Here is a 15,494-nt window from a genome sequence, read left to right as displayed (position 1 = left end):
TTTGTGTGTATGCAGTCAACAAATAAGCAGATTGATCAAGTATTTTTTTTGTGTATTGTTGCCCTAGACAAAGTGAATCTTGCCAGTGTGAAACTTAAATTTCAAGTAGGAGCTCATAATTTATCAGCACAAGGTTTGGTGCTTATTTTGATTTGATTATGCATCCTGTAGCAATAGCTCATCTGGTGCACTGATCATCAAAAAAACGCAGATTTTTACAACCAAATTTTATTCAAGATAAAAACATGAGAATGAACGATGATTTTAAAAATGTTAGTTTGGACAAGAACACAAGATTAAAAATTTTGCTGATGAACAATGAATGAAAGTTTATGGAGATATAAGACGATACAGTTTCACGATATGAGAACACTTGATAGATGTCCACTTGCTCAACACACACAATGGTGCTAATGAAGGTTGCTGTCCTATGGCTTCTGAGTTCCCTTCTTGCCAATGAGGGATTTGTGGATATGAGGAATGACACCTGAAAATACATGAATCATAGTTAGGATTTTGTATTCGTTTCATCTGCATAATACAAGTATTCATCAATACTCAACACTGACAACTATTAAAGCTGCGGAGTTACACCCAGTCTGAGTAATAAATACATTTCTACTTAATGAAATCAAAAGCTTAACAGTTACGAATTTTTGCTGTTTTAACAATATTACAGTCTCCCGTACTTTGACTTGTCCTGGTCTGTTGGTTTACCAGCCTTAAGTGCAAATACCTTTGATAGACTGAATACTGCAATGCTCGAAAAAACACATTTACAAAAAAGTCGTGAACTTACCACCACCAGCTATGGTGGCCTTGATGAGGGAGTCCAACTCTTCGTCTCCACGAATAGCCAGCTGCAAGTGACGAGGGGTGATTCTCTTCACTTTGAGATCCTTACTGGCATTGCCAGCCAACTCAAGCACCTGAATAGCATGTAGATGTTTCTTAACATGTCAATCATATGCATGCCAAGAATGTAGATATAAACAAGCAAATTTATTGAATTGATATCCCCAGCCAAACTAGAGCTTTGTCACAGAAAAAGCATTTTTTCAAGATACAAAGGGCCATAACTCTGTTATAAACAGATGGTGTACAATTGCATTTGGCGTGCATCATCCTCTTATCCATATATATACTCGTACCAAGTTTCAATGAAATCTGCCAAAGCACTTCCAAGATATGGCTCCGGACACAAGTGTCTGACGGACAGACGCCAAAACAATATCCCTCCGCCTTTGGCGGGGTATAATAATGCCGTTGCATTCAACAATCTCGAACAGTTTTCATGAAAGGATGGCTTCACAGTGGATGTAAAGATATTTTCATTGTTATCCCCACGCTTTTGAAAAGCGTGGGGATATTGTGGTTATCTACGCCGTAAGTCTGCCTGTCCGTCCTGGCCACTATCTCCTACACTAAAAGCACTAGAACCTTGAAACTTACACACATTGTAGCTATGAGCATATGTGCGACCCTGCACTATTTGGAATTTGACCCCTGGGTCAAAAGTTATGGGGTTTGAGTGGGGCCAGGTCAGAGATTTTAACTTATTTTTATGCCCCCAGTATGGTGCATTGGTCATAACTTTTGCAATATTGAAGATAGCAACTTTATTTTTGGCATGCATGTGTATTTCCTGGAGCTGCGTATAGTGGCTAAAGGTTAAGGTCAGCCTTCTAGGTCAAAGGTCAAAAAAACAAACCCAAGGGAAGTAATAAGCTTTAAAGGGAGGTAAGTAAATAACCTGTCAAATGATAAAAAATAAAACAAGGGCTGTTTGTAAAACATGCATGCCCCCCATATGGGCTGTCCGTTGTAGTGGCAGCCATTGTGTGAATACGATTTTTGTCACTGTGACCTTGACCTTTGACCTAGTGACCTGAAAATCAATAGGGGTCATCTGCGGGTCACGATCAAATGTACCTATGAAGTGTCATGATCCGAGGCAAAGCGCATGGGTGAAAGTTGAAAATTTTCTAAAACCTGAACATTTTGCTGGGGGTGTTGGGGGCCGCTAGGGCCCCCAGGTAGGTCCAGGGCAAAGCCCTGGTGGGGGGGCCTGGGGGGCGAAGCCCCCCCGAAGCTGCAGGAATTTAGCTTTTTGGAAACCATTTTTAGTAAGGAAAAAGTACTTCTCATGATACTTCAAAAGACCATCTAGTGATACCAAAATTACATTAATTTTGAAATGTAACAGAAAATTTTTACCAAAAGTTGAAATTCCTTGTCTCTGGGAATGGTTCTTTGGTCTTAATGTTTTAAGTCATCAGATGCAGATGAACTAAACTGAGTATATAGGAAGAAATTAGTTTTGACATGACATTTTCATATTTTGTGTTCCATAAAGTTCCCTAAATGACTAAGCTGAATAAACCCATTATTCCTTTTAAAAGTTTATGTCTGGTCAAATTAGAAAGCATCAACAGAGGACAATAATTATGCATAAATGCAGCTTTTGGCCATACTGTTGGTTTCTTTCAATTTTACGCTTCGGACTTTCTTCCTTTTCAAGGCAGTCTTCACTATAGCAACAGCCTCATAGTCCTTGACTGTTAATTTTGTTCGATCTTTTTCCACAATGTCATCCATGATATTGAATGTGGATTCAATCAATGGCCCAGAAAACACTGTAAGTAGTGATGCCACAAGTTTTTTCAGAAAAGGAAATCGTTCTTTATCAAAAGATTTAAGTCCAAAAACTTTAGTCCAATACCCATTATCTATCCTATCATCCTGATTGAAGTTGCGTCCTATTTCCTTAATGTCTCTATCAACATGAAATATGAAATGTTACTGTGTAACTGTAAAGACTCAGTATTGTTTTATTGTTCAAAATCATAATAACATATCATTGATTATTTCGAACTTAATATATATTTCACAAATTAGTTTCCCATTTAACGTAATAACTTTCAGCGTTTAGATTATGAGCAGATATTTTTGTATTCACATGTTAGTGCTATTGATGTGAAAATTCGTTAAAATCTTGAACGCAGAAATTCATTATATGGTCAAAATAATTGTAACTTGCTCTCAAATAATCAAAAACGCTTTCGCCATTATGCATGAAACACGTGAATTTACCAACACTCGCATCGCTCGCTATTCGACTGTTATATACATATACGTAAATCACGAGATACCCGAGGAATATTTTCTGCATTCTGGAAAAACGTCATATCTAATAACACTCAGCAGATAATCGAAAGTAATTGTGTATTTAATATGTCCAATTACACTTTTTAATAACCCAGGGTGAGTGCGTAATATTATTATAATCAAACAATGAATGAAATCTTTACTCAGATAAGATCTATGTATTAACGAAACGATTATGCATAAATTGTGTGACAGTTGTGAATAAATCAACGAAACCACACCTTCATCCAATCAAAAAATATACCATGTGAAGGTGAACAATAGCGATTGGTTAAAGGCGTATCCAACGATAGAGTAATTATTTTTGATTGGTCAGAAGTAGATTGTAGCAGAACCGTTGTGCATATCATTAACGGATAAATATTTTACGCGTGACGCAATAAAGACAAATGATTAAATTTTCAGGAATACAGATTGCTTGATTTTTTTGTGTTGCAATTAATAAATACCTGATCTGGTTTGTTTGAATGCATTGCGGGCGGGTTTTATCGAGGTACTTGAACTGGCGCCTGCTACCTATAGGGTGCCTACCCCCCCCCCCAGAATTTCTCAACGGATTTACGCGATTTGGAAAAATGACCTCGGCGGCCATCCAAAAACCGGAATTCCGGGTTAACCCGGAAAACTTTCACCCATGATAAGCGTTCTTGAGTTATCATCCGAAAATCATTTTACTATTTCGGGTCACCGTGACCTTGACCTTTGACCTTGTGACCTCAAAATCAATAGGGGTAATCTGCAAGTCATGATCAATTTAACCATGAAGTTCCATGATCCTAGGTGTATGCGTTCTTGAGTTATCATCCGAAAACCATTTTACTATTTCGGGTCCCCGTGACCTTGACCTTTGACCTAGTGACCTCAAAATCAATAGGGGCATCTGCAAGTCATGAACAATCTACCCATGAAGTTTCATGATCCTAGGCGTATGTGTTCTTGAGTTATCATTCAAAACCATTTTACTATTTCTGGTCACCGTGACCTTGACCTTTGACCTAGTGGCCTCAAAATCAATAGGGGTCATCTGCGAGTCATAATCAATGTTCCTATGAAGTTTCATGATCCTAGGCTCAAGCGTTCTTGAGTTATCATCCGGAAACCACCTGGTGGACCGACCGACCGACATGAGCAAAGCAATATACCCCCTCTTCTTCGAAGGGGGGCATAAAAATAAATCAAAGCATTTTTTTTATTTTTTTTTTTATTTATTTATTTATTTAAAGCAAGATGGACTTTGAACAGGCGCATCAAAGACAGACATGAAATTCAACATATTCATTGTTGTGAACAAGATTGCGATAGAAAATTTCTGAGACGCTACTATTTAGTCAACCATTTAACCTCAATACATAAACTTTTCCAAAACAGAAGCAAGAAGATTGACTATAAGAGAGCATGTTCAGCCATCTCATAATTGCCTACAGTGAAGTTTTTTCATTATAAGATTTGTTAGGAGAGCAGGATGAGCAGGGCTCAGCCTAGGTTCAAACTTGAGGGAGAAGTGACTTCTCCTTGAGCTGAAATTAGGGAGAAGTGAGGCCACTAGAAGGAGAAGTGATTTCTGTTGGGCGTTTAATAAAATCTTCGCTTGTTTTATACCCCTCATTACACCAAGCCTTAGTATCATCATCAATGACGAACAAATACTATTTTCAAATTCAATATATCCTTACATATTAAGTCACATAAATCAATTCATACAAATAAAACTTGTGATTTCCATGTGTATCATAAAAATAAACAGTACTTTAATAATGCATGACAATCCAAACCCAATTGGGAACAGGTCCGGAACCAATGCCATTGGGAATTTTTCGCGTCATGAAATCACCAAATTGTGGTAAAAACGAGTCTTAACAAAACACAATCTTAATGCATGGGACCAAAGACCTGTAGATTACATATAGTATATCTATTACTGTTTATCCGAATTGTATTCATATCCGAAATATGTACACTTGAGAATGCCTTACCTGTTTCATTTAATAATCCAAATTTTCCTTGTTGTTATCTGGTTTAACAAACCTTATTACATGTACATGTTTGGTAAATCCAGTTAATGCTTTCTCCATTATTGAATCACCATTAGTCTACTTCACTTGTAATTTGAATCGCCAGCTTTTAATTGAACGCGGGTTTAATGTTACAATAAATCTGCCATGTGCAATGTCGAAGGTCATGAGTCATGACGTAGCAATTTTATTCTACTCGGATAATTTATATCTAATCGAGGAAATGTGTTTTCTCAATGTCTATTGTGTAGTATTAGGACTTGTTAGTATAAAAATGAACTGTGATTCCAGTTTATATAAGATGGGTGTTACTCGTAATTATCGGTGAATTAACAAACTGACAAAACTCGCTGGACTTTTACAGTAGTGGATCTACGTAATTAATAGACCTTTGATCATTTTTGTTTTTCTTTAATAATTTTTGCCGACTTCTTTAACCGTGCCGCCTGCCAAAAACATGTAATTATCGAATGGTCAATAAATTATCACGTAATCATTTGACAACCTTAAGCACGCACAAAGAGGTTGCGGGATATAAAATAAAGTCGTTTACGTATGGATACGGTAGATAAAATTATGGAAATTAGCACTACAGTTTGCACGGGTGGGTTGTTAGTTTTCGTTTACATGTATATGGTTATGAATTAATGTCTGACAAAATAAATTGCACATCGACTGGATAATTAGTGTTTAAGAATTTTGAAACACAAAACAAGTAAACAGTAGAACATACTAGAATAAATTGTATTCATATTTACTGTTGGGAATGTGTTGCGCATGTAAACTTTTTTGAGCGTAAATACATGTCTATAACGACGTCATTTCATCGCTCAGGTAAACTATTGCATATGTATATACAATGCGCGCGTTCTCATTGGTAACTATCGTTGTTAATGTACCGCTTAACTCCGCCTGCAAGGCGTGTACTAATTTGGCTTGCAGAACAGAGAACTATCCAAACTGTCGGCGAAATGACACTCGCTATGATCTTTTGATCTAAACCGTTATTGTTTGAAGTGAATGCCCATGTATGCTAGTTGCCTGGATAAGCTTTCACAGCAGTCAATCTTTTGCTGTGATAATAAACTGATAACATAACAAGCATCATCAGTGAATTTATGACATGTGTAATAGAGAATTTTTAGATGAAAAAGTTGAGAGAAAAAACTTTGATGTTGTAAAAAAAGAAGGCGAAGTCAACTTCTCCTTCATGTAATTTAAGGGCGACATTATTATGTCTCGGGCGAAGATGTCGCCCACGTCGCCCTCACGGCCGAGCCCTGATGAGGAGAAATTAGGGTATAGAATTTCACTCATTTTAAGGCTATTTTAAATTAACTTCTTCAATTCTACACCGAATTACTTCAAATTTTTACTGAACATCTCTTATGACAAAACGGTCAATCTCAACTATGCATGGCCCCATTACCAACCCTGGGGCGCCCCTGAGTCAAACATGCGGTGTGGCGATACGAGTCGGCCACTGCCGCGCCATTTCTAGTTAAAATATATTTTATAATTGTAACGTGTTTAGAGTGTAAAAATACAAACCTCAGCGGTCAGGTATTCCAGAATGGCTGCACTGTAAACTGCTGCAGTAGCTCCCACACGTCCATGGCTTGTTGTCCTGTTCTTCAGATGCCTGTGAATACGACCCACCGGGAACTGCAAGCAAATAAATATTTCATTTCCACAATGCAACAATAAGATTACCATCATGAAGGAGTGTGAACAATAACAAAATAGCATCCACTCAGAAAAATTTTGTTCCACAATTACATCTGACAACCAACACGAGAGCTTTTTTCAAGAATTATTGCAGTCATGGGGCCACATCGGGTAAAGCTATAGATAACCTTGTCCATGACAAGATGGTCATAGTGTACATACATCTACCAAATAAGTGCTTTATAAAAATACCCATGCTTGACATAAAGTATGTTCTTGATATTCCAATTCCCATCAATTTTGTTACATCAAATGGGGTGGTGTGAGTCGTTAAAAATAATTGTACTTATTGCAGTAATTACAACAAATGTAAATAGACTATATAATTCTCTTCTTACGTTGTTATTGATGTATTCCTCAATGTAGACATACTATATTATTTATTAATAATAAAGAACATAACATATATTTTAACCTTTTTATATAAATTGATATGCAATACGCCAACATATTCTCGATATGTTGGACAAGCTGAAAGTGCCTTTTACAGGATGCAGAATCAACGAGGTTTTCCAGGTTTAAAACATATGTGCTGGACAGATTGTAAACATTGTTCATGTGATACTGCACCCTAATACTGTGACCCTAAAAAGCCCCACCAATTGTCCTTTTTAATCCTAGCTGTATTACTGCATGGTTATATTTTTTTATATAAAAATATTAATAGCCTACTTGACTTGTATCTCTAATCTTACTGCAGAACTGATCTTTTATTTCAATAAAATAAAGGGGAGCTAACCATAGATAGGACTCATAATAACAAAAATGGCGGCCGACTATAAAAGGAACATAGAACCTATAACCAATAAATTGCACAATTTTAATGTATTACATTTGAACACCAAGGCACAATAGCTAAGTGATGTGGTGTCTATTATGAATGACATATGCAATTTGTTTATTAAAGACAAAGGCTTGATTCACCAATTTTAAATATCACAAGCCTTTGTCACGGATGTTTGCAACCTTTCAGATAATACAGGGTATTACAATTAATATGTGGTATAATGCAATTCAATTTTTAAAATACTATTAATCACAAAGTTATATGTTAAACTTCCAAAAATCTAGCAAAACAAATTTGCAAAATGGTCATTTCCGCCTTTTTCCCCCTAATTTAAACATCCCAAAAACAAAGAATGATCCACTTGTATGTAAGATTTTAATCGAATCTTCTTTCAATTATACATTGATCAACAAATCAATTTAATAGTAAAACGTTTAAAAGAATACTATGTAAATAGTAAATTGAAATAATCCCGTTACAAACCTGTAGTCCAGCGCGCGCAGACCTTGACACTGCTTTGGCCTTGGCCTTTCCAGAATCTTTTCCAGCTTTACCACCAGGCTAAAATGCAATTAAATACCTTTAATGATTACTTTCGTTAAAAAAATATTACCGTCATCTGATAGAGAAACATTCATTTATTCAGAAACATACATAGATTTAAATCGATGCAGTTTAAAAAATCAAAAATTTCGACGATATTTACCATGATTTCAAACGATAGTTGTCTTCCACACTGCACAAAAACTGACGCACACACTGTGCATAAATTATCGAGCGCCAAAAATATCTCCCAGTCAGTGTTAGTCACGTGATATGTTTCGGCCAATCAAATATTAGCTTATATATCGATTGACCAATTATCATTTACGTTCCATTATCGTCGACAATCAACATGTATGTCACGAGATAAGCGGGAAATATGAAAAGTTCTCAGCTTGATTGAGCAATGTTATGTCACAGTGCCGCAGGCAAAACAGAGTCGCTCAAACTGTGAAATCTTTTTGTTGTTGCAATTCACGACATCTTATCTACCGGATAAACTTGTGATTTCTATGGCGCCATTTGATTAGTTAATTAATGAATTGAGTGACACAATGACACTCCGTCGTTAAATTTTGTGATCTAGCCCAATATTATGTAGCTCTACAGCGAAGCAAAAAACAACGGAAATACTACATATTTGCCGCTATCCACTAAGCATTTGTTAATTTATTGCTGTCCAGTTTAGATTTTAATTAACTTCAATAAATGTATGTTTTAACATAGATCTTGTAGCTTCATCTAGGTAAATTTTCATCAATTGTGTTTTACATAACTCTTGATTGGATAACAGCATTATGCAAATAAGCCAATGAGGCAGGATCCACGCACAGAGTTACAGTTAATAAATAATACTATAGTCGTTATTTCGTACTAGTCTATGTGCATGGAGAAGCCACGCACTGATTTACGTGTGTCTTATGGAGTGTTGTTCACAACGCATTGGCACTTGCTGCTTATCATGCACGTGAGTGTTTTTCGGGTTAGTAAAATTACACGAGCGCTTTATCCGCCCAATCATATAAACTTGTGAGCATATGTATCGTTTTAGCCTTTAAAACTATCACAGAATGCTTATTAATACACACTACATTATGTTAATGGTATGCATCCATCGGTTTGCCACAAGCTAACTTGTATTTACAGCACGATTTTTCGCGAATACTTAAAAAAAAATCTGCTTGGCATTCGTGGGAGCCGAGTAACTATTATTTCAACATTGTATGCAACTAAAAAGCCACGTAAACGCTGTTCGTCTACTTTTCCGCAAAGATTTATTTATAAACATTTATTTAAACAAAAATGTTTTCTTTAAATGCAGGGGTTGTCCCCAGTTACGCGCTTTTTAGACCGTGTTGTATCAAACAATATTTATGTTCATAATCAAGAAACATTTGACTGATGCTTTCTTGAAATAATGAACAAACGAATGAATTAATAATAGCATTTGATTGCTAGGATGTCAGTCAACCACAATCCACCACCCGTCGATCCCAGAAAAGGCACATGCGTCTGGAACAACCCGCCTCGTCATATCTCTGTTCTTAATTTAAACAAAGATGTTAACAGTTGTAATTCGAGTTCAGCCGACACTGGTTTTCCACTAATTTACATGTGCTACAGATAAAATTTACCTTTATATTCGGGGTAACTTTTATTTGAATTACCATGACCTAAAATCTGTTGATGATATGCGAATGATTTGACCCACGTAACGTGCATACACCAGTAACAAGTTGTTTGTATCTGGCGATTATTCGAGTTTCGAATGAAGTATTTTGCTTTGAAATTTTACATGATTTTGTCAAGAAATTATATTCCTACAGCAAAATTCTATCGTATAAACAAAATAGCTTCAGAGTTTCGTGAAAACACTGTTAAAACAAGAGCACCGCATAACGAGTGCCACGCTCGGCTACGGGTGCAGTTTTGAATAAATGAAAACTTGTCAGAATTTATTAATTTTTTTAGAGGTCAAAGGTAGTGACCCCAAAATGGGTGTGGCGGGTAGAACTTATCAAGGTGCATCTACATATGAAGTTTCAAAGTTGTAGGTGGAAGCACTTTGATTTTAGAGCCAATGTAAAGGTTTTAGCACGACGCGGACGGCGAGCTTGCTATGACAATACCTCGGGTTTCTCCGAAAACGTCGAGCTAAAAATCAAAGTTGTGCGAGTCTACCAAGTTAAGTTAGTGGTCATTTTATTTTGTCATTGGTTTATCTTTCCAACGTTCCAAACTGAACAGCAGGCGTAAACGATTTTGCATAGAATTCGACGGAATAAAATGTTACTCAGTTTGCCTATATCCCGCCATTCATGTACATAAATGACCACTACGAATGCATATAAGCATTGCACAGGTGAATGTCTTGAAATTGTCGTAAATGTATTTGTATGAAGGAATCAGTATACGCGGGGTGTAACTTTATGTCTGTATGCACGTGGTATGCGTATACGCGACCTTGTTCTAAAATGAACATACTTTTATATTAAGTACATCTTATTTTCTATCATTTATTATACCATAATTACCGTGACAGTGATTTTTCGCGTTTCAAGGTGCATCTACAGGATTCGTATATTGATATAATATGAGCCTCGCTCAAGGCAAACGAGTCTTAATGAATCTGCGTACTATGGTGCCAGACCAGCCTGTGCAGTCCACACAGGCTAATGAGGGACGGCACTTTCCGCCCTAACATGGATTTCGTTTAGATGAGACTTTCTTAAAACGACAAAATTCCACAAACGCAGAGAGCATTGTCCCTGATTAGCGTGTGCGAACTGCACAGGCCAATTTCGGATGACACTTTACGCACACGCATTAAGCCCAGTGTTCACAGACCGCGTCTTATATGCTTGGCCGCATGTGTGGACGTTTACAAATTGAGAAATTTACTGGGGTATTGTTCATCAATCACGAATGTCGACTAGCGTCAACAAATATGAGGACATTTTTGTTGCATCAGCTTCAGAACATCTGAAACAGAATTAATCTCACGCAATACTTGCGACAGATATACTCAAGGCTCTGGTTATTGACATAAGGTCATCCAAGTACACAAGTATAGTAAGTTGGAATACTGTGAACAGTCGTTTACAATAAATTTCATGTACGAACAAAGAAGAATTAAGTCTACTTGTATCATCACCATTGTTACTTTTTGGGTATAAGAAAGGGATTGCAAGAAACAAATACACTAATGGAAGTTTATTAAAATTGTATTTTTTTCCAATGCATTGTTCTTCTACAACTTTATAAACTGCTAGAAAATTTATAATTTATATCACAATATGCTTAATATCAGTCATTAATCTACTAATAATTTAGTGTATTCTATAAGTTAAAAGGTTACATCATAAAACATGTAAAAAGGTTCAAGATACATAACGATGAAAGTAATAGATTCTTCTTGGGTTATCGTAGGGATATACATGCACTTGTTATTATCAAATTTTTAACGTTTGATAATTGGGTAGTTAGCAAAATAGTATGGCTTTTTAAGAAATGTATAGAAAGCAAAGCATTTTGCAGATTGTCTCAATTACCGAAGCATTTGAGCCAAGTTTTTAAAAAGTCATCCATAAGGCACATAAGATCATTATTGACTTGACACAAAATAAAGGCAAGATTATTTGACCTTGAAAATGTGAACGTGACCTTGAGCAGCATGACTTTTCCGTGCCTTCTTAACCCTTTGCATGCTGGGAAATTTGTCGTCTGCTTAAATGTCGTCTGCTGAATTTCTAAAATTAGCATTTTCTTCGATTTTTTTCAAAGAATACTATCATAATAGCAAACAGTTGGATCCTGATGAGACGCCACGTTCTGTGGCGTCTCATCTGGATCCAAACTGTTTGCAAAGGCCTTTAAAATTCGGTTCCCGCACTGAAAGGGTTAACATCCTCAGAGAAAAACTTCCTCATAATAGAAGTGGGCAATTACATATTTTTTTTACAGCAGACAATCAAATCAAAATACACACAGATTATACAGATCAAAAGCTTTCCTTTAACTCTGTCAAGTTTTCTGGCAGATGATTAAAAAACTGACAAACATCTAAATGTATTCTATTCATAGAGCACTTATCTCCAAACCCTTCATGAACAAACTCAGGGCTGTAAAGAGAAGTGAACAAATAACAATACTTATTTTTAAGTTATATAAACGTCCAAAATATCCCCTTATTATTTTAATGACTGAAAGCATGACTCTCATTAACATAAGGTACATATGCTGCTAAGTGTTAAACCATTTCTTACTTTATTTTTTACATAAAACTGCTAATATAGACTCAACAAAATAACAAACCTTAGTAAAAATGAATGTTCCCATTAAAACATAGGAGAATTGTCAACAGAAAAATGATGCAAATAAATACGCATTCAGCATAGAATTTTGATTTCATCATAATAACACTCCTATCTACAGATGAACACATATGTGGAAATCTTTATAATGCATACTAAAAAAACACTATGACAAAGTATATCAATCATTATTTTCCCGTAGCATTCTGTTCCAGCCATGTTATAATCTTTCCAAGTCCCTTTCCTGTACAGGCACTCACTTCCAATGTCTGCAATGGTCGGTTGCAACTCTGGACTATGTCTTTCAGATGAAAAAGGGACTCTAGTTCACTTTGGCTTAATGTATCTGGCATATCTCTGAAATATACATTAAAATGCTACTATACATGAACTACTTACATATAAAACAATACTATTGCCAAGCAATATAATGTCCACTACTGGCTCCACCATTGTCAGATTTTTATTTTATTTGTTGCCATAGCAACCAGAATTCTTGATGTAGGAACAAAGTGAAAAGATGTGCATAATCTCCATATTGCCATCTAACCATGTTTCAAGTTTCATGAAACAATATGAAGAACTTTTAAAGTTATCGCAGGATTCAGAAAAGTGTGACAGACAGACTCACAGACAGACGCACAGAGCGCAAACCATAAGTCCCCTCTGGTGAAACTGGTAGGGGACAAAAATGATCTAAATAACATTTGAATGTTGGCAGTCCATGAATAAACAAGAAACCATTATCAGTTGTATTATAAATAGAAATACAAGAGTGTGTTTATGAAACATAATCCCCCCTTCTGGACTTTAAAGGCACACAGCAGCTATATCCCATTTGAAAAAATCCAGGTGATATTACCGTCAATTGATATTTAACAAAGATATTTGAAGGAAGGCTGACACACACATCAAAACACCAAACATCAGGTTAGTATCTAAATGTGCTTCAGAAAAACAATCCAAAAACTGTTCTTTTAAAGAAATTGTTAAGTCCAAGGACTGTAACTTTGTCAAAAATCAAAGGTTCAGAATGAAATTCAAACTTGATCTGTAAATCATGTATGTTGACTCTCACACCAAAAATAAGGTCAGTATCTTGAAGTGTTTGGGAGGCAAAAATTATGAGAAATAATTATTATTAAGTCCAAGGCCTGCAATTTTGTTAAAAATGATTGGACCATACTGAAATTTGAATTTCATCTGTAAGTCATGAAGGTAAACTCACTCACAACAAAAATCAGGTAAAAATCTTTAAGTGCTTAGGATAAAAGTCAGAAAAACTGTTTGTGTTTTTTAGAAAATTGCTACGTCCAAGGCCTGAACTTTGCCAAAAATCAATTGACAGGAAAAAATCTCGAACTTGATCTGTTCGTTATGCAGGTAGACTCACACACCCCAAATCAGGTAAACATCTGTAGCCTTTAGGCAAAAAACTCCGGAAACAGAATGCCAGACAGACTGACAGTGCCACTGCTATATGCTATCCTACCAGCGGCATAAAAGTACCTGACATAGGGAAAATCGCAAGAATAATATGGGAATTAAACAGCAGATTTAATTTAAAACTAATTTAGTTAACACCACTAATTTTATCATGGAAAGCTTTAAGGTTAAACTTCAACCAAAATAACTTATGCAAGGTGGAATATTACTTGTACAATTGATAATATCAAGCTTCTGTCAAAATACAACCTAGAATCATATTTAAAATGGCCTACACTGCAGCTGAAACATACATCAGTTTTTTTTTCCCTTATATAAGCATTGTTATGGGAAAACAGGGCTAAATGCATGAGTGAAAACAGTTGCAGCAGATAAGCATTTGTAGTCAGCTGAGGCTAAGTAGGGACGACACTTCCCACTTTATGGAATTTTTCATTATAAGAAAGTATCTTTTAAAAAAAATATCATGTTTAAGCCAAAACTGTTCACCCTGATAAGCCTGTGTGGCCTTATCTGAGACAGCACTTTAGGCAATTGTATGAAGCCCAGTTTTCCCAGAACAAGGTATTATAAGAGGGTGTTAAAATTTGTCATTCCCAAGCAAAATTTCAGTTTTCAACTAAACAAGCGCTGCTCGACTATTCTTTGGCATTGATAGAAAAATGTACATTTTCTGTCATAGTGACCACAAAGACATAGTTGAAGTACATTATCTGTAGTAGTCATATAGTATATGTAACATTTAAGTAGACAATTATAAAATTACAACAGCAAATGTGACCAAGCCAAGAAACTAGTCTTTCAACTATTTACAAATAAAATAAGTTGAATTTAATCAAGTTTAAAAGCATAATCTTCATGTTAGCTACCAACAATTTTTCAGCACAATGCCTCAATCCAAATTAAAGCTAAAGAGTGGAAACCATTTGTCTATTTTAGGTAACTATGACCTTGACCCAACTGGCCCAAAATGCAATCCCAACCTAGGTCTGCATGTAAGTTACCTACAAATCCATACAAAAGTTATCGAGCTGAAACAATTTTTTTAGTTACAGTAACCTTGATTCCCCTGCCCTCAAACCAATCCCTTGCTAGAGAAGCCTGTAACTTACCAATATACAAAACTTCAATACAATATCTGCATCCTGACTGAAATAATCAAACTCTATCTATTTTAACAAAAAAATGACCTTGACCTATCTGGCTCCAGTTTAGGTCTTCATATCAGCTAGAGATAGCAGTTGTCACATGCAAATGCTTACCTGATGTACAAATGTACAATAAGGGGCATAAATATGGCATGTCAGAATTATTAAACTTGGCCAGTGACCTCACACAATGACCGAGAACACATCTGTGAAGTTTCATTTGAATACCTGTAGTAGAAACAGTGTACAGACAATGTTGCAGGTTAACATAAACTGGAGCATTGGGTGGATGCTGACATTTGGTAGGATTGCAGTCTAGACTTTTCAGTGAATAGTCAAGGTAAAAAGA

The 15,494-nt window shown here is 35.9% G+C and overlaps 3 protein-coding genes across 7 annotated transcripts in view; 1 reads left to right on the top strand and 2 right to left on the bottom strand.

The window, feature by feature from the left end:
• The window catches only part of LOC127866769 (kelch-like protein 21), a 141,268-nt gene that overhangs the window by 78,609 nt on the left and 47,165 nt on the right, over positions 1 to 15,494 (top strand). The gene's annotated exons all lie outside the window — the stretch shown is intronic.
• Positions 213 to 8,527, bottom strand: LOC127866783 (histone H2A.V). The gene is made up of 5 exons (XM_052407589.1): positions 8,402 to 8,527; positions 8,179 to 8,256; positions 6,732 to 6,845; positions 800 to 929; positions 213 to 487 (listed from the first exon to the last, which is right to left on the bottom strand). The coding sequence occupies exons 1-5, from the start codon at positions 8,402 to 8,404 to the stop codon at positions 429 to 431; spliced, it is 384 nt and encodes a 127-aa protein (XP_052263549.1). The 5' UTR covers positions 8,405 to 8,527; the 3' UTR covers positions 213 to 428.
• The window catches only part of LOC127866782 (ADP-ribosylation factor-like protein 16), a 15,071-nt gene continuing 11,015 nt past the window's right edge, over positions 11,439 to 15,494 (bottom strand). The window contains exon 5 of the mRNA XM_052407588.1: positions 11,439 to 12,908. Within this exon, the coding sequence (XP_052263548.1) occupies positions 12,740 to 12,908 (169 nt within the window). The 3' untranslated portion in view covers positions 11,439 to 12,739. The remainder of the gene's footprint in view (positions 12,909 to 15,494) is intronic.

The sequence above is a fragment of the Dreissena polymorpha genome, chromosome 2 (genome assembly GCF_020536995.1).
Source record: "Dreissena polymorpha isolate Duluth1 chromosome 2, UMN_Dpol_1.0, whole genome shotgun sequence".
NCBI lineage: Eukaryota > Metazoa > Mollusca > Bivalvia > Myida > Dreissenidae > Dreissena > Dreissena polymorpha.
Note: the sequence above shows the minus strand (reverse complement) of the source record. Positions and strands in the feature narration are given on the sequence as shown.

Bases quoted from the DNA above. Each gene is read 5' to 3' on its own strand.
- LOC127866783 (XM_052407589.1), bottom strand. The intron at 930-6,731 runs GTTTGTATTTTT...CATGCTATTCAG, and splicing joins TGGAATACCTGACCGCTGAG to GTGCTTGAGTTGGCTGGCAA. The intron at 488-799 runs GTAAGTTCACGA...ATGTATTTTCAG, and splicing joins GGCCACCATAGCTGGTGGTG to GTGTCATTCCTCATATCCAC.